Genomic DNA, 22,670 nt, shown 5'->3' with positions numbered 1-22,670 from the left:
TGGCCCCCTATGCGTCGCATTCGCTGAATGCCCCACTGTTGCGTCCCTTCGACTACTCACACTTCACCCTACCACACACAACCTGCCGCTCAAATAGCCGAGCTGTTACCCATCTTTACTGCTTGGGTGGACAGAGGCGGCGGAAGGGATTTAAGAAACTTGCGCGATCGTTTCCGCTGCCGCGCCGGGAGATCAATACGTCAGCTTCTGCATCGCAAGCACGGTAGGCTAACCGCTACAACACACGGCAGCAGCAATCATAGGCCATAGTTAGGTGGCCTTTAAGCCAATTGAGATATTCAGCTTAACACGTAGGCTTTCGAAAACCAATATCATCCATAATACAGGTTATTTTTTTGGGTTAGATCGCGTAAATATATAAATGTGTCGTTAAACCCGCCACAGCCAACTAGTAAGGTTTGTCATGTAGAGAGAACATGCCAATTCGTTACTAGTACAGCACACCGGTGTGTTGGAGAGCCAAGCTACAACATTTATAATCTGAGTACGACGTTTCGCCAGTAATTACAACCGGCATCGTCAGGCGGCAGCCGGATTGTTGTGGATTTACTCTCCAACACACCGGTGTGCTGTACTACTAACGAATGGCATGTTCTACGTGACAAACCTTACTAATTGGCTGAGTCGCGTGGTAGCGGGTTTAATGACACATTTATATTGACGCGATATAACTAACTCAAAAAGAAACCTGTATTATCAATTCAGATATTATCGTCATTTCGTTTCTCGTTATGTTGCAGGTGAATTCAGTGTATGAGCACATTGCAATCGCGTGTGTTTAACTAAAGCGAAACACACAGACCCACGTGTTTATCTACAAAAGACACATACAGTGTAATCGGTACTGTGTTGGCCAAACAAACCCAATCCTGAAAAATTATCTGCAAATCAACTCAATTGGGATTTACACACAGCAACACCATTGCCCCCTGCTGCAAAAACTTGGCAGGACCCTCTTGAAAGAGTCCTGAGACTCAGCGAGGTTTTTCCTGGCTAAGCAAGCGTAGTAGTAGTCGTGGTAATACTAATTAACATGTACATTCTTTGTTGAATACCCTACATTGTCCACACTCTGCCGAGGACACTCCATCCCAGAGATTGTACGGAGTTTTACTTCCCTACAAAACATGTTTACGCACTCGGGAATATCCCGAGGATCATAAAAATAAAATTGATGACGGAAGATTGGAAAGCACTCTTTTGTGATCTCAGAGCTGCGCATGTGCAAATGTTTAGGGGGTGTGACACATGCTGCGCTGTTATAAGCCGAATGAATCGTCCACGGGTATCCTTGCTCAACATATGCCTACAGCAGGATCGATCACGAATGGGATTGTGGGTCATCCGGTGAAATGCATTTTGCTGTTGTGCCCAACCCATTGTTACGAGCTGCCCTTTTCTTTTCGTCCCTTGAGCTTTGTCTTGTTGAGTGTTTGAGATTGAATTGTTCTGCTCCGACGGTGGCTGGAGTCTGATGTCCACAGCCCATTCGGGCGTGTGACAATCTTATTGTGAAAATTCTGTCACAGTTCCTATGACCACTGTTTCATTGCTTTTATGGCTTTATTTTGGTGATTTTCGAAAAGTTTTTTGGTTTGGCCATGTTTGTTTGTTGTAGTACAGAGTTAGACTGATGGCCTTAATCTAAGTTGTCTTGTGGTTGTTGTTGTTTGACTTGCATCCCACTGGGATATTTGCACAGGGTTGGTGTACGGTGATTTTTTCTCCAATATTTTGCTGTCTTTTCTTGGATTTTCTGTTTGCACATATTCACTTTAAGATGTTTTCTTGTTCATGTTTTTGTTTTTTGTTTGTTGCGGTTGCACCCGATTCAAGAGCCGAATGGCTCACAGGGCTATACCTAATAAATTAACTTTGAACTTTGAATCTGCAAGGCAATGTTTGAGTACATGTCTGACATGTCTGCGGTTGACTGAGGACAGAGTGATAATAACGTTCAGGATTCAGCTGAGGACATTCTCATGACATCCCAGCTGCTGAAAGGTGCATGAGTATGGCAAGGTGTCGTTGTGAAATGGTGTGTGAGCGCTGTGTTGAATTCTAGTGTGATTTAAAAATTTCAGCTCGTTCTGGGACAGCGATGTTTGTGTTTCATCGAATGTGACTGGATTGACAGCTGTTGAGAAGACAAATTGGAGATGGTGTACTCTACAAATAATCCGAGCTTTTGGGATGTGTTTCTTCTCAGTTTGAATCCTTGTCAGTTCAAAACTTTACCCATGACTCCCCACTGATATAAAAACATACAATCTACATCATTGGCTATTTATTTATTTATTTATTATTCTTGATGTCCACATTAACGCTGACGTAAAGCACGTGTAACACGGTAGAATTTAAACTCGCTGCTACATCAACATGATACCTCAGGGTCACCAACAGCAGAACCACCAAGCGACCGACACGATAGATCAAGCGATGTCGTGTCAATTATTCAGACAATTCATGTCCAAAGACGAGCGAGGGCAAGGTTGTCACTAGAAGTGCACACGGCAAACCCGCGCCGTGGTGTGCGTCAGGCTACCATATCCTCTGCTCGTGGCGAGATTTCCCTTTCTCATTTTAGGACATTAAAACGTGAACGAAACTAAGAGATTATTATTTCATTAAAATTAAATCTATATATTTCAGCGGTCCAATCTTGATTTTAAGCTTTCGTGACTGCAGGAATCCATACTCTTTGGTTTTTTCGGTAAAGTCACGTAGGTAGAAAATAAAATCAAATAAATCACGACGTTTTCGGGCGCAACACAAGCGTCTGTCATCAGGTGGGAAAGCATAAATTGCTGCTGTTGCAGACTGTTTTAAAAAGGTTTGAAACGGGTGTAGCCCATGGGTCATGAAGAAGTGGCTGGGTCTAGTGATGTTAATGTGAGAAATTCGCATGTAACTGGGCACGGAAGTAGCTATGATAATGTGAGAGATTAGCATGATGTTAATGTGAGAAATTAGCATTTAACTGGGCACGGAAGTAGCTATGATAATGTGAGAGATTAGCATGATGTTAATGTGAGAAATTAGCATTTAACTGGGCACGGAAGTAGCTATGATAATGTGAGAGATTAGCATGATGTTAATGTGAGAGATTAGCATTTAACTGGGCACGGAAGTGGCTATGTTAATGTGAGAGATTAGCATGAAATAACAGCTGACATAGGCATGTTGGATGGAAACATCACAGTTAGTTAAGACTTTACCTGGTTAATAACGGTCCGACAAAAAAAATATCTTGGCTCCCCGCATAGAAAATGTTTACCCGCAGTGGCAGCCACAAAGCTCACAGGCATCACCCCGCCCCGATGAAACCTTACTTCTGTATTTTCTTCTTCCTTTTTGACTTGCATCCCACTGGGATATTTGCACATGGTTGGTGTACGGTGATTTTTTCTGCAATATTTTGCTGTCTTTTCTTGGATTTTCTGTTTGCACATAGTCACTTGAAGATGTTTTCTTGTTCATGTTTTTGTTTTTTTGTTTGTTGCGGTTGCACCCGATTCAAGAGCCGAATGGCTCACAGGGCCACACCTAATAAATTAACTTTGAACTTCTGCGCCACGCAGGACAGGGCGCGCCAGTGCCTGAACCACATGGTGTCCCTGCTGTCCAGCACGGAGCACACGTCACACCACGCCCTCCTGCTGGAGATCAAGAGCATCACCGACAAGTTCGGCCTCCTGCGAATCCACGGCCGCGAGGTCTACCGCATGAGCAACGGCTACGCGGCCATCGCCTCGCTGCTCGCCGGACAACTCGAGAGGGGCGCCCCCGAGGCGGACAGGTGGGCTGGGATTCATCTTCTTGGTTCTTTCGGTAAAGTCACGTAGAAGGGAAGTAATAAAATAATAAAAATAAAACATAATGAAAATTATTTTTTATGAAGGGAAATAATAAAATTATAAAAATTAAACGTAATAAATTTATTATATTATGCTTTATTTTGATTATTTTATTATTTCCCTTCTACGTGACTTTACCGAAAAAACCAAGAAGATAATAAAAATAAAACATAATAAATGTATTTTATTATGTTTTATTATTATTATTTTATTATTTCCCTTCTACGTGACTTTACCGAAAGAACCAAGAAGATGAATCCCTGCAGTCACGAAAGCTTTAAATCGAAATTTAAGGTGGGCTGGGGCTTCACGCGCCGGGGATGACGGACAGGGAGGGTCTCCTCCAACGCTCGTGCGATGGCGGTGACCACGATTGTCGACGACGATTGTCCTTACCCCCCCCCCGCTCCACGCACACATCCGATCAGCGTGGTTGGCTACGTACGGTGCGAAAGAAGTTCAACGTGCATGCATACGTTCATCCTCGTCCTGAGCAGCGTTGGATGCACGACTGCCCAATATCATCACCATCTGTCACAGTTCTGAGATGCCACAATGCAAATCATGCCCGCGCATGAATTGATTTCATCGCTACGGCTTTGGGTTTATTGCCCCAATGGGCACATTCTTCCCTTTCCCTCGGCTTTAATTCCGTGACCAACTTTGTCCATCAGCCTCAATCCCTTCTCGTAATGTGTTCTGCCCAAGCCCACTTACTTTCCTAACAAGTCAATACGATTTTGCTGATTTGGCATTTGTTTGCTGATGCTTCCGCATAATTTTTGCATCTCAATGTAATTCCAAGCGTGCATCTTTCCACGTGATCTTAGTTGGTTTTGTTCTTTTTTTTCTTTGTCATTGTCTATGTTTACAATACACACATCACAGCTGACAATATGCACTGATTAGTGGCGAGATGTTAACTACCCCGCTTGGTATACAGGAGGTCATGGGTTCGATCCCGACTGACCCTAATGCCTGTATATTTGAAGTGTACATGTTCTCCCCGTTAGTTAACTTTTCTTTAGTTCTTTGTCAAGTTCACTTTATTTCTGAATTTCATGATTAAACTCATTTTTGCAAAAACACTATATGATGATCTTATTCAAGTAATTATTTCAGAATTTTTATTCCAAGCCACCCTCGATAATTTGCTAGGTATAGATATTAATAACGGTCCTTTTTCCAACTGTGTCCCTCCAACAATAGTTTTTTAAAAATATATGAACATAAATATGAAAACTGGAACAGTGGACCAGGGTATCGTCTGGCCAGAGCATGCTGCAGCTGAGCGTTAGATGCTCAATTGGAAAGCTGCAAAGTTGAAACCCGTAATAGGGTCTACTCCGCCGATTGTTCCTTCAGGGTCAATATAATGAGTGCAGTACAACTTTGTGGGAGGCCAACGGTGGTCATTCTATGAAGAACATGGCCTCTGCCGTTGGAATTGTAAATTCTCACCGTTGATTTAGGATGGACACGTAGATTTTTTGAGAAAAAAATGTCCAGAATGTTTAACTCATATCACAAAATAAACAAACAAAAATCACCTTGTAAACAGAGTGCAAAAAAAAAAACTACGAATTTCCAAAATGAATGCTGCACTTCAGATGAAATGCCTTCAACAACGAATGGGCTTTGGTTATTAATGTCCGAGACAATTTGTTATATGTCTGGAATGACTAAGACATTCTTGCAGGCTTGTAAGCGTCTGCTTTACAATCCATATCGGATACACTTGAAATGTTGAAGGATTTGTTTAATGGAACATTTATGAGGGATTTTTTGTGTGTGATAGGATTAGGGTCCTTTCCCCGAAATGCAAAACACTTTTTTTTCGTTTTCAGCATCATTAGTTTAATCTCCCTCCGGAGAGAGTGACAAATTGCTTTCGTTATTATTATTATACCCTGTACGGTGCATATGTGCATGTCTGTAAAAGTCTATACAAGCAAAGTTGATAAGCCCTGGATTAACCTCGTGATGGACTAGAAACTCAGAGATAGAACACGCTTCGAAGTGTAACTGAAAGCGAGACAGAGGGATGAAATCGATTCGTAAGATGGAGGGAAATTGGATTACAGCTGAGCTTCTCTTTCATCCAGCAGTAGATAACAAATTGATCGCGTACATACGCAATTAGCCAAGAACTTATTGGTGTTTTGACCCAAAAACCTATATTATGAATAATATTGGTCGCGAAAGCCTACGTGTTAAATTTGTGTTTTACTCTCGGCGTCTGGCTGAAAGTATTCTCACCGAGTTGCAAATTAAGGTAATTTATTGATTGAAATAATAATTCATTGATTGAAATAATAATAATCACTGGTAATGGTAAATGTTTGATCTCATGCTACAGAAATAAAAATAATTCAGTTGTAACGTTAATTGCATTTTGCAAGGTTATTTATTCGTTATTTATTTTCATAATGTGGAAAATAAAACATTAGCAATGGAGTACATGCTGTACACAGACGACTTTAGCATTGACAGATGGATGGGCGTTCGAGGCAGGAGGCGTGTGTGTATTGCTGCGGTGCTGAGTCACAGGTGCTCGCTAACGGCACTTGCCCCAACGGTCTGTTACATGATGATATACGGGGGATCTTTGTCTTTGGTGCTAAGACTACTCCGTCTCGAGCGAGTAAACAAAAAAAACGAGCCTATCAATGCACGTGCATTTGCAGGATGTCAAACAAAAAAACCCATAGTAGGCACAGGCTTAAGTACCCTTTTAACGTGGCAAAAAATGATTGCAGATGTAATCAGGAAGATTGAGGCTCGAAGGTGGGGAGGCTACTGAGACAGGCATTGGAGAGACACCCAGAGGTCACGAACCGATTTGGAAATCAGATGTTGACTCTTTAGCTGAACACGTTAAAGTGGCGCTTGTAAAGCGGTGGTGGCATCGTCAAAATCGGCGCTGGTCGCGACGACCTTCTTGACCTTGTGTACGGAAGAAGAACAGAAAGTCGCGTTCCACTTCTCAAAATTGTGACGAGTGTGCGGTCAGTGCTCGGTGTCTTAAGTTATTTCTAGGATTGCGAGAGATGGCAGCAGCTTTGGGGAGGCCCTCATCCAGCAGTGGACCCATCATGGCTCATCGTCGTGATGAAAACACACGCGGGAGATACTATTCTTAGATGGGAACTGCAGCCAACATGTCATTTCCCTGTTTCAGTCTGCTTGATGCCCATTGAGGAAAATCATAGGCCGCATTAACTGAGCGACCTGACATGCGAATCGGATGAAGTCATGCCGCATTAGCAATGTGTGATGGGCGTTGCGGTACACACTTGCAGGTCCATTCCAATAATCCATCTTATGCACATGTTGCAAGCAGATGGCTCCCACGTGGCTTCTGAGGAATTATAATTACAATATGCACGGGGGTTTGGGGGGGGGGGCAGGTTGCAAGTCCCGGCTTGCAGGTGCACTGGTCTTCCAGGGAACTTGAAAAGTATCCCACTGCGCGTGCAAGTGTGTGTGTGTGTGGCCGATGACTGGTACCAGCGGTGTCAAGATCGAACTCAGTGGAGGAGGCTCGTGAAGGACGCTACTGGGCAGTTGGAGGCAGTCGCCCTCCAACAACAACGGAGGGCGGAGGAGCGACGCTCACAACAACGAGCGGAGCGCCGGGTGGCTAAAGCACAGCAAGTTGGCACAGTAGGGGGCACAGGTGGTGCATCAGCCAGTCATCTCGGTCATCTCGGTCAGTCGACCCGTGGCACCTGGGTCTGCCCCGTGACCTCCTGCCAGCGGGCGTTCAACACTTCACGTGGCCTCAGGGTGCACATGGCCTGGCACAAGCGTCGTGGTGACGTCACCGCCACTTAGTGGCGAATGGCAGTTGTTGTTGTTGTTGTGTGTGGCCAACGAGCTAATTGTCGCCACAATATTCGTGGTTTACAGCCGAGGCCTCAATTAAAACGCTTGTTGATGCTGTGATCAAATTGTTCCACATTCATCTTCGGGCTTGAAGGGTCTCTCAGAAGTCTTGGACCATGATGCAGAATTGCAGATTGAATTAAATAATACCGTTTGATTGTTACTCCTACATATGCTCTCTCTATCTCTCGTGGGATCATAACCAATGAGTGCCACGCGTGGAGGCAAGGGTTGGTGGATATTCCCAAAACCTGCTTTGCTCCGAGGTGGCCAGAATATGGCAGTACAGCAAGCGGGTTAGTAATCCCATCGGTGTAAAGCTCAAAATACTATCCACTCGCATGCACGGGGTTTCTCTGTGCTAGCCTAGTTTCCTGACGAAATTGGAGAGTCTTGCATTGGGATGTTTGGCAAGTTCCAGTCATGAGTGTTTCCGCAAAGCTGTACACATTTTGTGTAACCTGTAGGAGTGGCAGACTGAGTCAATGGCTCTACTGAGTATTTAAACTTACACAATCTCCTGATTACGCATAATCACCGTGTCCCCCGGCCAGATCAGAAAAAAAGCATTAATAAGCAGAACCGCGTTTGTTGTCTCCACGATATACATGTTGCATTGGCTGGGCCGTGTAGCTCACATGCCCACCTCCATATGCCCGAGCAGCTTCTATTTGGCTGGCTAGAGGGGGCTCAACGGCCTAATGGATTACCAGACCAAATACTATTTAGCAGTTATTCTTTGGTTCTTTCGGTATGTGTTTAAGCAAGCGAACTCTGGGCAGGTTTTGAATTTCTGAGTCTCATCGGCTAGAGGGAGGCTTAGTATCTAGTCAGAATGGTCGCGCTATGTCTCCATACAATGTTCCACAGCAATTGTAGGATTTAAATTTAGCAGGACATTGAATAACCACGCATCCTCTGCTCACGTGGAGGAACTGGAGGGGGTTGGAATGCTGTGTTTGCCCAGAGCCTTTGACTCTATACTCGTAATACCACATTCAATGTGTGTGCTTCTTTGATAAGGATAACATTTGATCTTCAAGGAGTCAATTTTGATAATAAACAGATTTCTTTTGGTAAACAATGTCAAAGGTTTGACTTGACTGCCACTTTTTTACGTATTTATTTTCTTAGATATTGTTTGTTTACGTTGTCGTATGTGGACATTTGACTTGACGAGATAAATAGGGGCATTGTTTTGTTAGTCGGTGCCTAACAGTTGTATTCAAAGGGGTTGTGGATTTTGAGTGAAAGCCGTTGGAGATGTTGCAAGCATAAAACGTCACGTAACACTTAACGCTGTTATCAATTTTTCTAGTTTACATTTAATTTCATTTGGATCATATTCGTTTTCTAAACATCTCATTCCACGTGCCGCCAAGCTTCTCCAGCAGCCACCCCGCCCCATCTTCTCCCGGCACGTGGAACTAAACGTCGGACGTCGTGCCTAAACAACACGCGGTAGCAACCCGAAAACAACGTCGCAGATAAGGCGGTACAAATTCACGTCCAGATTGGCGGTGAGTGGGCTTCTCCATCACGGCGTCACGTGTACGCACGTGACGTCGTTTAGCCGTGACGTCGGGTAAGAGTGATGTTTTCCCTTCCCCCCCCCGCAAAGCTGAAGGAGGTCCTTCCCACTCGCTTCCTGCATGAATCATGTGTTTATTTACAATGTGTGCCAAGACGCGGTCTTGGCTTTCATGCTCCAGGGAACTCATGCTTGAAGCGGCTCCCTCCCCACCACCACCCCCAGAGAGGCCAAACAGGGTGAATCATCACCCCCGCTGCAAGCCAAGGCCTTCCTGAGATTTCATGCTTGGGTCTTATTTAGGAAATGCGATGAGGAATAGGTGACCTTTTTGAGTTTTTGGCTGCTATACATTTCCACGTGTTAAGCCACTTTGTCGAGGTATCATTCGTGGCCAAGTCGCTTCTGAAAAAGAGCTGCGTAGCTCAGTGGGCCTCACCTGGTAAAATAAAAAAAAAATTGTTTAGTTTTAGAAAATGATTTAGGGACGCTGAAAAATGGTGCGATGGTTCGCGAACTGGACTTGCAATCTCGAGGTGGTTCGTTTGATCTTCCAGCACGGCAGTTTAAACGGAATCTCTCTCCCACTTCAGCAAAAAAAAAAATATTGCTGTGGTTTTCCCACCTGATGATGATTGCTTGTGTTGCAATCGAAACGTCGTGATTTAATTTATTGTAAACCTACGTGACTTTACCGAAAGAACCATAGAGTGTATGTTTAAATAATGGTCAAGTTCTCAAATCTCCCACACCTCTCGTCTGCCCAGCGGTGTAGTTGGGTACATCGCAGTTAGTCGATGGGCAGGCCACGTGCGGTGAGGTGAACTTGTTAGTTATCCCGCCTCTTGTGGAAGAGTAGGCCAAAATAGCCTGCAGAGGGGGCTCTCTACGGCCCTCCCTCTCGTCGAGGCACGAGCGTTCACCTTCTTACTGATGCGTGAATTAATTGGACCCCTTTCATGAAACGGTGCATGTCCTCAATGTTGTCCGCTTGCAGCGAGTTTTAATGATTTGCCCTGTTGTAACGTGCGCACGGCATCACTGCTGCACTACCGGTGCGCGCTCACCCCCACGTCTCTTTTGTGCGCTTTTTGTGTGCCGTCCAAACACGGCTGGATTTGTGACACTCGCCCGCTTTGTGTTGCCTGCATGCTAAATAACCTGCCAACGCCGCGGTGGAGAGGGGGGGTGGGCTATAAAAATGCAAATCACGTTGTTGTATACCGACGAACAATATATTCATGACACAAATAGAGATGCATGATGGTATCGAGGTGGAAATCCAGGTTGGGTTCCCAGACTCCTGGAGACATCGTGGTTTGGAATGATTAACTTTCAAACCACGATGTCTCATCAAGTGAGAGGTTCTAAAGCGAGAAAACATTTCCTATGTGCACATTCACCTCGAGCAGATTGCGCATACAATTCCCCTAATTTTGATTTCACATTCAGCGTAATGAATTGCGCAGTGGCATTCGCGTGATGAATATGGCCGTGCCTAACAAAAGCCAATTTTGGGTCCAAGATAGGATTCAGAGTGTGGCTCCTCACGCCTATTTGACTAAATTTCCATGGCCATGGGCGATGCTGTTGTGGTGGACTGGTTAGGCACACTGGCCTTGCAATCGAATGGTTGCCGGTTCGATCGCCGACTCACTTTAGAGTTGCCATGGAAATGCTGAATGAAATGGCTGCCCCCAGGTTCCTGCATTAATGAAGGTTCCAGGACCTTTGTTGACAACCCTTTCAATGTTCTCCCCGTGGTCACGAGGATTGTTTCTTACAGGTCCTCCGGTTTTTCTCTCCACATTGAAAATCAAGATCACGTGTTTAAGAGTATTTGGCTGCTATACATTTCCACGTGATAAGCCACTTCGTTGAGCTATCGTTTGTGGCCAGGTCACTTCTGAAAAAGAGCGATATAGCTCAGTGGGCCTTACCTGGTAAAATAAAAATAATAGCCACCTATACATTTTTGGTGGTCTAAATATACCAATTTGTAGACATTTTATATAGATGTGTTGGTAAACACACACATTTAATTGATGAGCGCAAAATCTTAATTCCCGTAGCAGCGTTCAATACTGCACACGTCTTCTTGAAGTCAGAGCAAGTTTAGGCTGCCTTGTACACTTGCAACGTGTCTCCTCGTGTGCGGCTCATGTTTAACTACTTGTGCCCCACTGCAAAAATAACCCCAGTCACGCCACGCATGCTGTTCACCGTTGACTGAGCGAGCTCTTCAGAGTTTGCTTTTCAAACCTTCCTGGGCACGGAGCTAAAGTTGCCTCGAGATGTCGACAACGCCCTCGCACACCGCCCGTCTGAAGCGGCAATGATGACAACCAAGTCAATACGGCCAACAGAATTTGTAATGGCCCTGGCCACAATGCATCCCCCCCCCCTCCCATTGTGGATGTTAGCGGGTGGCTCAGTTGGTTGATTAACGCCTCTTGTCCGAGTAGTGTCATCCTAGGTTACGAATATTGGGTGGGACTGGCACACATTTGTAAAACGTATTTATAGGCATCCACTCGTGATTAGCACATGTTCTCAAATGTAGTGAGTTGACGGTTTCAGCACAGTCGCCCAATGACTGCGCAAAAAAAACCCGTCAAATTTAATGTGGTTCCGGACTCAATTGTTTACGCACTCATGCGGGAAAGTGTTGCGGATCAGAGGTCACTTGAAGGAATCTCAATACTAGTCCTGTGAAATCTGCTTCTGGGGGCCGTTGTCTAACATGAAGGGTAATGGTGCTCTGGGAGAGCTACGAATGGATTCTTCATCTCGTGGCCTGACACTGATCATTAAACAAATGTTGTCATTAGAATGAAATCACTCAAATGGCACTCATGTAGTGCATCCATCTCACAATCATCCGCAGTAAACTCACCTAATCATCCCCCTGAAGGTCGTCAAAATAGCACAACTTTGTAGAGAGACAATGGTGGTCATCCTATGGATAAGACTGGTACCCACAAAGTAGAAAGGGCAATGTGGAATTTTCACCGCTCGCTCAAGGCCATGACCTGTACGTATGTACGTTGAACTTCTTTCGCGTGGCCGACCGTGCTCATGGGAGGTGCGGCATGAGCACCGCACCACCCTGAGTTGAGCAGCACCCCACCCTTGTCTTTCGTTGTCACTGCAGGTTCACTCAACACGGAATCCACGCCGTGAGCTCCACAGTGCACGTCAGAGATTCCCTGAAGTCACTGGAAGCGAGTGGGCCCATTGTGTGCACGCGGCATGGTCCAAATTTGCTAAATTCGGAAAAATTCCCCGTAAATTATTCAATTTCGTATTGCACATGGCTCCAGCGTCTCCGACTGCGAAGATATTGCGGACTTATTAATATTGATAATGATTTGAAGCTTTCGTCACTGCAGGAATCCATACTCTTTGGTTCTTTCGGTAAAGTCGCGTAGATAGAAAATGAATAGATCATGACGTTTCGATCGCAGGAGAACTGCTGACGTACATCAGCAGTTCTCCTGCTGTTTGTTTCACCTAATGACGATTGTTTGTGTTGCGATCAAAACGTCGTGATCTATTAATTTTCTATCTACGTGACTTTACCGAAAGAACCGAAGACTTATTAATATTAATAATGATTGGGACACTTTGATTTACATCTCCCTGGAAAACAGCACAATTCCATCCTCTTCAATGCATGCCCCATCTCTTGCTGTTAAACCATCAACGCAGAAGTTCCACGTGTCAGGATGGCACTTTAAAGGCTATGGCCGGAAGATTAAACCCGAACTCGAATTTTACTGGAAACCTTTTCAATTATTTTCCCTTGGCCACGCGTGGTCTCCTAATTCCAATAAAATGAATGCAGGTCGAAGTCCTAAAAAAGGTAATTGTAGCTCCCCACTCACACGGGTAATGGGGCGGCACTTATCACCACTGGTGGGCCCTGACCACAATAATTCTATTGAAGTCTGGGACTATTCCCAGCGAGACTTCGTTCTGGATCTCGCGACAGAAAGCAGAGGTGCGTTGCCCTCGTCTCTGAGCACGAAAACCCATTTGCTTGTGCGAATCCATTCACCCATGCAAATTTATACGAGGCTCCTTGGTAATCCACATTCTCCCCCCCCCCTCCATATGACTTTCATCGGCCCTGAGTGGAGGTTTATGTGTTGCACCGTGAGATGGAAAACAAGTGTTCGCAGAAGTGCAATGGTGCGCGTGGCCTTTCTTTCCCTGGGCGTGCGGTGTTGGATTACTTATCTACAATTTATGAAGGAAGTCATTTGGCAGGATGTTGATAGGTGAAATAATGTGAGCGATCACATTTCTCCTTTCTAGGAAACCGTAGTGCGTTATTCAATGTAAGTGTTTTCAGAACTGGTAATAATGACATTAAGTCATTCTTCAAGTAGAACTGGAATGCGCACTGAAATATATTTATTTAAAAAAATTCAGACGGTCTTTCCATAATAAATGCAAACGGCTATTGTCATTAATATAACCGTTAACTTTTTTTTATCTCATATGTGTTATCCTAACCAAGAAATACAATTCATGTCAGCGTGAACACGTGCTTAAGATCGGTCAAGGCATGGTATTGACATAATCCAGTTTCAGGGAATGTTAAGCACTTAATAAGATTCTAGTTATCAGCGGTAAATAAATAAATTAAATCCATCTTAACTGACCAGTATGGTTAAGTTGACAGTTATTCTTTAACTAGTACTGATCATGGAAACAAAAAATATATTCATAAAATAAAAGTTCACAATTTCCGATACGTATAGGTCTTGACAACACATTTATTCGTGGATAAGAGAATTGCCATGTATACCCTCTACTCGTCTTTTTTCCTACCTGCCTATTATGTTGTCGAAGTGACAGTTCTCAAATTGTGCAGGGAATATGGAAAGTAATTTTTTAATTAAAGATCATTATGCAGTTTATTACAGAAAACTGTTTATTCATATTTATGCATGGCGGTTACATGGAAGTGAGTGGTAATGACTCATTCATGACAAGGTTAATAGATAATAATAATAATGCCATTTATTTACCAAAAGTACTTCACTGAGCCTCAAGCCTCTTTTTCAAAAGGGCATTGGACTGAAATGTTTGCTAATTTATATTTGAGTGGTTATCAAAATACAATACTTCGGCATACCTTTATATTTCCTAAACATTATGAGAAGCAAACACAAGATGCATCTGGCCCTCCCCTTCACCAATATGAGGAAGTATGGTCAGACAATCCCCGTGACTCACGTGGCATTGGGAGACTTTCATCCAGCAGTGGATGAACGAATGCCCAACAACATGGTTGTACCTAAAGTGTGTTTGTAAAACAAACTGGAAAGGAAAGAAAACAACCCACAACGGGTTGCGTTAACTCAAGCGTGCGCTGCTATATGCAAAGATTGACAATGCAATTCTTGAGACAAAAAAACACAAAGCCCCCATTGATAACGGTGGGAAGCGTTTCACAAAATCGTCTGAGAGCCATTGCACACCCTGCAGAGTCATCGCCAAGTCCGGCTTTGCAATGTTGCGCTAAATGTCTCGGCGGAGACTTGTCTGCCCATGCCCACGCATGCGTGCCTGCATATCCCTGACCGATTACACCACAGGAGCAATCAGGTCACACGCAGCCTAGTTAGTTAATTAGCCGAGACATTGCCAGGATGCGTCCACGATGGGAAATGTTCTCGCAGAAAATTCTTACGCAAATCCGTGAGCTCAACTGGTCTAGTGGGCACGCAATCGTCAATATTATAAATAATCTGTGATTTTATTAATGCACGTAAGAAAATAAAAAATCTTCATTAACATGGTCAAATGTAAAGGTCAAGGCACAGCCCCGCAATTGCTTTGCTCACACCCCTGCTGGTGGAATGACCATCACAAGATGACATTCTGTAGAGTTCCTTGTAAAGGGTAACTCTTCCACGCTGGTGATATGTCTTGGAGAGGTTTCATTTGTACTCTTAGGTTTTTTCAGTAAAGTCACGTAGGTGAAAAATAATAAAAGTAAAATAATAATAAATGAAAATATTAATAAATGAAAATAAATCATTTATTATTATTTTACTTTTATTACTTTTTACCTACGTGACTTTACCGAAAAAACCTAAGAGTATAAATCCTTGGAGTCACGAAAGCTTCAAATCTAGAATTAGGTTTCATTTGGTATACTGTAGTATACATAATATAATGATTAAGTTTAGGATTCCAATTGTTGAGAGTGGCTTAACTATTTAAGGCTGTACTGGCTTTTGATGGATTGCTTTTGCCTAAACAGACGTCGGGTTTTTTTTACTGCTCACTCCAAACGAACATATGGAATTTCACAAACTACGTTTTTTTGTATCATTGTTAAATGTATGTATGATGAAATTATTTTACACCGTACATAGCCAACGTGCTAATCGGAGGTGCGGGGGGAAGGATAATAAATGCATTTTCAAACAATCCAACAACTAAGTCCACCAACAAAGACATGATCCATACAAAATAAAATTAACCAAATCGTAATCCAATCCAGACTAAATATGATTTTATTATACATCATGATTCCATGCGCACGAGGTATGTAACGGTGTATAAATGCATCAATCGCAGTCCATTGTTATGCTCACGATACATTTATAGACCAGCATGTGTAACAATTAATTATTTTCGGTGAATGCCAATTACGTGCAAATGTTTACTCTTGTTTTACATTTAAGCCGATAGAGGAAATAAGGCCGTATGATTGAGACACACAAACAAGAACCAGTATTCATGTGACAAAACAAAGGATATATTCTTGGATCAAACCTTGGCCCTTGAATTGGGACAATGCATTGAAAACACTGGTGTGGAGGGGTGAGATTGTACATTGTACAATTCACGTTTTGATTGTTTAACTCCTGCGTACAGGACATCATATCAAGCGTGCCCAGTCTAATTTAAAGACACGTATTCAAGACACCATCACTGGCACGGCTAAATTGGATTCTCTGCCCCGGGGTTGATTTTCTTTGGACTTCTTCAGTTGCTTTTACGCAAATTTGTTTTCGCGTAAAAACAAAAGCTATCCTAGAGATGCCCTCCAGCCACCGTGTATGTGGCCAGGATTAAGGTCGTCCGTCATACGGGCGAATTGGTACCCTTGCGGGGTGTTTATACATTACCGCTGGCTCCACTTTTGGTCTCTTTTGTTCTACGCATTTATCGAATTTTAAGTGACATGTCGGGTTAATGTATAATGACAGGGTTGTGGACCAGACAGTTCAAGTTCATTTATTAGGTATAGCCCTGTGAGCCATTCGGCTCTTGAATCGGGTGCAACCGCAACAAACAAAAAACATGAACAAAAAACATCTTAAAGTGAATATGTGACTAAGTGCAAACAGAAAATCCAAGAAAAGACAGCAAAATATTGCAGAAAAAAACACCGTACACCAACGCTTAACAATCCGCGCATGAGCTCCGTGTGGGAACGCATTCATTGCATTTCGTGACAGGTGAAGAAAGATTCGGGAAAGAGGGGCTGTGGTGCAGGGTTGGTGTGGTTTTTTCTTAAGAATGTCTCTATTCACATTTTCTAAGTGATGGTACACGTCAACCACACGCCTGTGGTTCGATGTTACAGCTCTGTGTGGCGCAGGGTTTTAACGCAAACTATTAAATCGTGGCCCTTGCCATAGGACTGTGGATTGCTGTTGTTTACTATTGGTTTAGTGGGAATCAATACCAGTGACCACCACCAAATGTTTGTTTGAGTAGGGAGATGTCTTGAATTTCCTTAACGTTGACTTGACGTTGAAAGTGTATGGTATATTCATATTCTTTGGGTCTTTCGGTAAAGCCACATAGATAGAAAAAAATAAATAATAAAAATAATAACAATATCACGACGTAATTTTTTCCTACCTCAGCAGCTCTCATCTGATGACGATCGCTTCTGTTGCGATCGAAACGTCATGATAGTTATTATTTTTATTAAAAATTTTCTATCTACGTGGCTTTACCGAAAGACCCAAATAATATGAATTCCTGCAGTCACGAAAGCTTTAAGTCAAGATTTAAGTGTATGTATGTTGAACTTCTTTTGCACCGTACGTAGCCAACCGTGCTCGTCATAGGCGCGGGGCAAGGACAACAAACTAAACAGAAAAAGCACTGTACTTGTTGGAGATTTAATGATACATCAGTCGGTTCCATAATATCGGTTCGTTCAGCTCATGAAACATACGACGAATTGTGCGCGTGAGAAAAAATGTTCGACCCACGTACATCGTACGACAAATATCAATCCTCGCATTTGCTCGCAGCCCCCGAATCTCGACAATTCATCGAATCGCGACAATTCATCGAATCGCCGTCGAAGCGAACCGTTTACACCTCGAGCGCTTCATCCCGCACAGCGTAACGAGAGGGGGTCGTGAGTTCTTAGAACGCGCGCGCTTTCGGCTTGCACGGCACCTGGCGCCGCTCCCCGCTCCAGATGTTTCTCATCCCCTCGCACGGCCGAGGGACTTCGCGTGATGAATGTCTCCTGGCTGCGCCGCGAGCGGCTTGGCGGCGCTCCACATCGCATCCTGCGGTGGTGGGGGGGGGCTACAGGGGGTGGGGGGGGGGCTACGGGGGGGGGGGGGTACGGAGGGCTCGCATTCTACAGGGGGGGGCTACAGGGGGGGGTATGGAGAGGGGGGGGGGCTACAGGGGGGGGTATGGAGAGGGGGGGGCTACAGGGGGGGGGGTATGGAGAGGGGGGGGGCTACAGGGGGTGGGGGGGGGCTACGGGGGGGGGGGGTACGGAGGGCTCGCATTCTACAGGGGGGGGCTACAGGGGGGGTATGGAGAGGGGGGGGGCTACAGGGGGGGGGTATGGAGAGGGGGGGGGTATGGAGAGGGGGGGGGCTACGGGGGGGGGGGTACGGAGGGCTCGCATTCTACAGGGGGGGGGGTAAGGAGAGGGGGGGGGTCTACAGGGGGGGTATGGAGAGGGGGGGCTACGGGGGGGGTACGGAGGGCTCGCATTCTACAGGGGGGGGGGGCTACGGGGGGGGGTATGGAGAGGGGGGGGGGGCTTGCATCCTACGGGGGGGGGAGCTTCCTCAAACGGGCCGCGGGTGGGCGGCGTGTGAATGCCTGAAAGTTGGCGCCAAACCCCGCGTGGGTTTTCGCGAAGCTGGTGACAGCTGAGCTGCTGAGCCACCGTCAGTTCCACTTGTGTGTGACGACGACGGCGGTGGCGGTGCTGAAGGGTGCCGAAGCCACCTTGAGTCCGTGAGTCCAGTGGTGTAGGACAAAGCTAAGCGGAGCTATGCCCTCGCATGCGTTAAACGATACCCTTGCTTTCGATTTAAAGCTTTCGTGACTGCAGGGATTCATCTTCTTGGTTCTTTCGGTAAAGTCACGTAGAAGGGAAATAATAAAATAATAAAAATAAAACATAATAAAATAATTTTCGATTTAAAGTTTTCGTGACTGCAGGGATTCATCTTCTTGGTTCTTTCGGTAAAGTCACGTAGAAGGGAAGTAATAAAATAATAAAAATAAAACATAATAAAACAATTCTCACTGGTGAGAATTGTTTTATTATGTTTTATTTTTATTATTTTATTACTTCCCTTCTACGTGACTTTACCGAAAGAACCAAGAAAAAATAAAATAATTCTCACGATGTTTTATTTTTATTATTGTATTATTTCCCTTCTACGTGACTTTACCGAAAGAACCAAGAAGATGATACCCTTTCTGTGAATATTGAATGAACCCAACGTGGTAAACCAAATACTCGCATTCATTTAAACTCTGCTAGTGATAGTTGGCTTAATAGGACCAGGTGAAGGTCAAGAGGTCGTAGCAGCCGTTGCCGTTGATGCCACCGTATCTCAATATCGAATGCCACAGTTGTTTTCGCAATGTCCACACCTGACCTCTGACATCTACGGCATTCAATTCCATAATCGATGGATGAAATGGATGATATTTTCTTCCACCGCGGTACTATGCTTAAATAAGCTTCCATTACTTAAGAAGTAGTACAGACAACTCAATAACTAGTTCTGTGGTGTGACAGTTGAAACATTTCGACCCCTAACTGATACTTGATGACACATGTTATAATTACAGTGCACTTCATGCAATAATTTACAAGTGCTGTAAAGTTGCCTTGTACAATTTACATAATCAGCATGTTAATACATATGCTTCAATTAAGTTACGGGATAGAATGAAGGTCAGAATATTTAGAGAGTCGCATGTAATAATGGTAATGCCCTTGCCTTTACTGAGGACAGCCTCATTGAATATCATGCCTCTTTTTCAGGAGGGTCCTTGCCATTGGTAGATTTGACCAGTTCCACGAATAAATGTTTGTCTTCTGGGAGGAGATCGGAAAACCCAGAGAAGACCTCCTGCACATAGACGGGAGCTGGTAATACTCAAAAGTGCCACAGAAAGATTAAATAATGAATTGCTAAACCTCATTCCCCAAGCCTATGTAACCTTTACGCAGGCAGTCTCAAATCCAAGCACCATCTAGTCTCAGCTTAGCTTCTGAAATCTGATGAGGTCACATTCAGGCTGATTTAGTCATAGGGAGGTGCCAAAAAATACAACATAATTCAAGAATGCACCATCATGTTTCAAGGCAATGCAAAGTTTGCAGTCAAAGACATGTATACATAATACACATGTGTTGCGGACACATTGACTATAATTGTACAAATATACAGCCTAAGCGTGCACAGGAAGTCTCCTAGTAATGAACAAACATGCATAAGTGTGAGAAGCATTGGGGAAGACTAAACAATGTCTGTTCTAAAAGATATACAACTTCATGTACACTGATCAACTTAAATAAAATGTAGGATCACTGTAGAGATCTGCAGCCAAGTATATTTCATCTCATGTTTAATTCTGGAAGAGAGATCCTACTCATTGCTATATCTGTAATAAAGTACACAGTTAAATGTGGGATGTTCAGACATCACTCAGACACAAGAAACAACAAGTCACGAAGCTTGTAATTTTTGTCTTGTTTATATTTTATATTTGCAGTTTCCTTTCCACCAGAATTTAGTCCAACAGCAATGTTTCACTCGTTTATTTTTATTAAATTTTTTATAATGTTACTTTTGGTGCAGCCCGAAGAAAGTCACACAGATTTCTCTGCTGCACTGGGGTCAGTGCCAGTCCTATATTATGGTTATAGCAGCTGCACTGGGGTCAGTGCCAGTCCTATATTATGAAAGGAATTATTTATTTATTACACAACAATATTCAGATTTAATACGTGGCCCAATGAAAGATGTAATCTGATTAGGATTAAATAAAAAAAAAGTTATATTGTGATTGTTATATTGTACAATATTGGTCAAGACTTGTTTTTTTTGTTTCTCTTAACTTAACTGTAAAGTACAGGATATTAAAACATAGATTTTATATTGAAATAAAATGTTTTAACTCATGCAAAAAAATGTTTCCCAGAGTCTCAAGGCTCTTTTCACAAGGGTCCTGCATTGGGATGTTTAGTTTAATTGATTACATTGATGATCCAGCTGGCGAGGATTGGTGAAACTTAGTTAATTCATTTTTACCCAGGGAACTGGAAAGCAGTGCAGACTAAGTGTTTATAACCAATTCTGTTTTCCATACATCTTAGATTTACACGGTATATCCGAAATACATGGGGATGGATGAGATAGAGACGGGGTATGTGAGCATTGTTAGCATCCTGTCGACCACATTACTCTGCAGTCGATAGCCTGGTTGCTGAAGTTTTTTAAAATTTAGGTTTTCCCCAAACTTTATTCCATTAATACCATTATACCATGGCAAAAGTTTCCATTTTCACCCGCGTCAACACGTGTTAGAAAATGTCCCACAGAAGCGGACTTCACAGAGCTTCTGCTGAAACCCTTTGAATCGATCTTACGTTTCATACACATGCACTATCATACACTCCCTAATAGAGAGATGTGTGTGTTGTATGGTTGTCTCACTGGTATTTAAATATCACAGCTGGAATGTAACCAAGTTGAGTGGAAGACGTAATTTTACGACAGTTTTTTTTTCGAACGGCGACCATTAACTTAATACACCTAAGCACCCAGTGGAATTAAGGGTGGCTGCCCAGATTTGAACCCAATATCTAAAAGTTGCTGGTTCACTGCTCTGACCCCTGAGCTACTCAGCCACCCAACATAAATTTTAAAGTGATATATGCATGTAAAGTATTTACTTAGTGCTGGGGACGTTTTAATGGGTGACCAGATGACTCAGTGTCAAGAAACCATTTTAAAGAGGGCTCAGCAGAGAAATTTAAATAGCCTTTGTTCAAGTATATCCTCCACCACCATCGCAAATAGTGTAGGTGTGAAACACCGCTATGTTCATACACATTTGCCTTGTCCAAGTGAAATACTCAATACCGCTACAGCAGCATCAGTTCAGACCGCTCGTCGTAATAGCATCGCCATTATTTTGTTAACAAAAAATGTTTTTGTATTAATGACAGCAGTCCTACTCAAAGATACGTTCTTGTACAGATCTGTTATGCTTGGGTTTGTCCCAATCAGGTTTAATGAACACCATTACATTAAACGCTACCGAACTTAAGCAACACGTGCAACCCATTTGCGATGCATGTGGTTTCAATGGCTTTGTAGTTGGCTCGCTGTCATTTTCCAAAGTGGACATCCTTTAAGAGATTATTGTAAGCACGTGCCATTCCATGCAGTGACCGACTGTAACATCCACACAGGAATGCCTGCGTGTTTACGTGTCTGCAGGAGGTTTGTGAGATTTGCTTGCAGTGGTAAACTATGTGGTTTAATTTGAAGAGAAAGCAAAGACAATGAAGGCGTATGTTCGTGAGCTAAATTGCCCCCCCCTCCCCCACAAAAAAGAGTATAATTAAGAAAGAAGTAACAACGTTTTGGGCAAAACATCTTTCACTTCGATTGCAGTGTAAATTATCTTCCTCAATACCCTCTGCGTCACCTAGTTTGTATCCTATTCATACTTTAACCACTGCAAACAATTTAACTGATATCTGATTTATCTTTGGCATTTGCTATTTTTTGCAACTCTTGTACTTTTTGCTGTCGCTGTTTTTTTTCCAATCGCTTTTGTAACCAAACTCTCCCCTGAAAATACGATTTGAAGTGTCAATAGGCTCTTACCAGTTATATAAAAAAATGTTTTCAATCATTCTATGGTATCCACACTCACTGTGTGAAGACCGGTATTAACACAACAATACACTAATTGGCTTCATTTGTTATGGACAATAAATGAAATGAAATATTGTCTCCCCTAAACGTGACTCAAAGTCTCACCACTGAGCATACTGTGACAAAGCCTTCCAACAGGCCTTGGTGTAAGACTGAGCTGTA

At 43.5% G+C, this 22,670-nt stretch overlaps 1 protein-coding gene across 3 annotated transcripts in view; it reads left to right on the top strand.

Annotated features, from left to right (window-relative positions):
• The window catches only part of VEPH1 (ventricular zone expressed PH domain containing 1), a 192,773-nt gene that overhangs the window by 138,695 nt on the left and 31,408 nt on the right, over positions 1 to 22,670 (top strand). For 2 of the 3 annotated variants that reach the window (XM_078869577.1, XM_078869576.1), the window contains exon 7: positions 3,603 to 3,820. In XM_078869577.1, the coding sequence (XP_078725703.1) occupies positions 3,603 to 3,820 (218 nt within the window). The remainder of the gene's footprint in view (positions 1 to 3,602; positions 3,821 to 22,670) is intronic. The other variant, XM_078869578.1, reaches the window with a different exon arrangement.

The sequence above is a fragment of the Lampetra fluviatilis genome, chromosome 28 (assembly GCF_964198595.1).
Source record: "Lampetra fluviatilis chromosome 28, kcLamFluv1.1, whole genome shotgun sequence".
NCBI lineage: Eukaryota > Metazoa > Chordata > Hyperoartia > Petromyzontiformes > Petromyzontidae > Lampetra > Lampetra fluviatilis.
The sequence above is the reverse complement of the archived record's forward strand: the minus strand, read 5'-3'. Positions and strand labels throughout refer to the sequence as shown.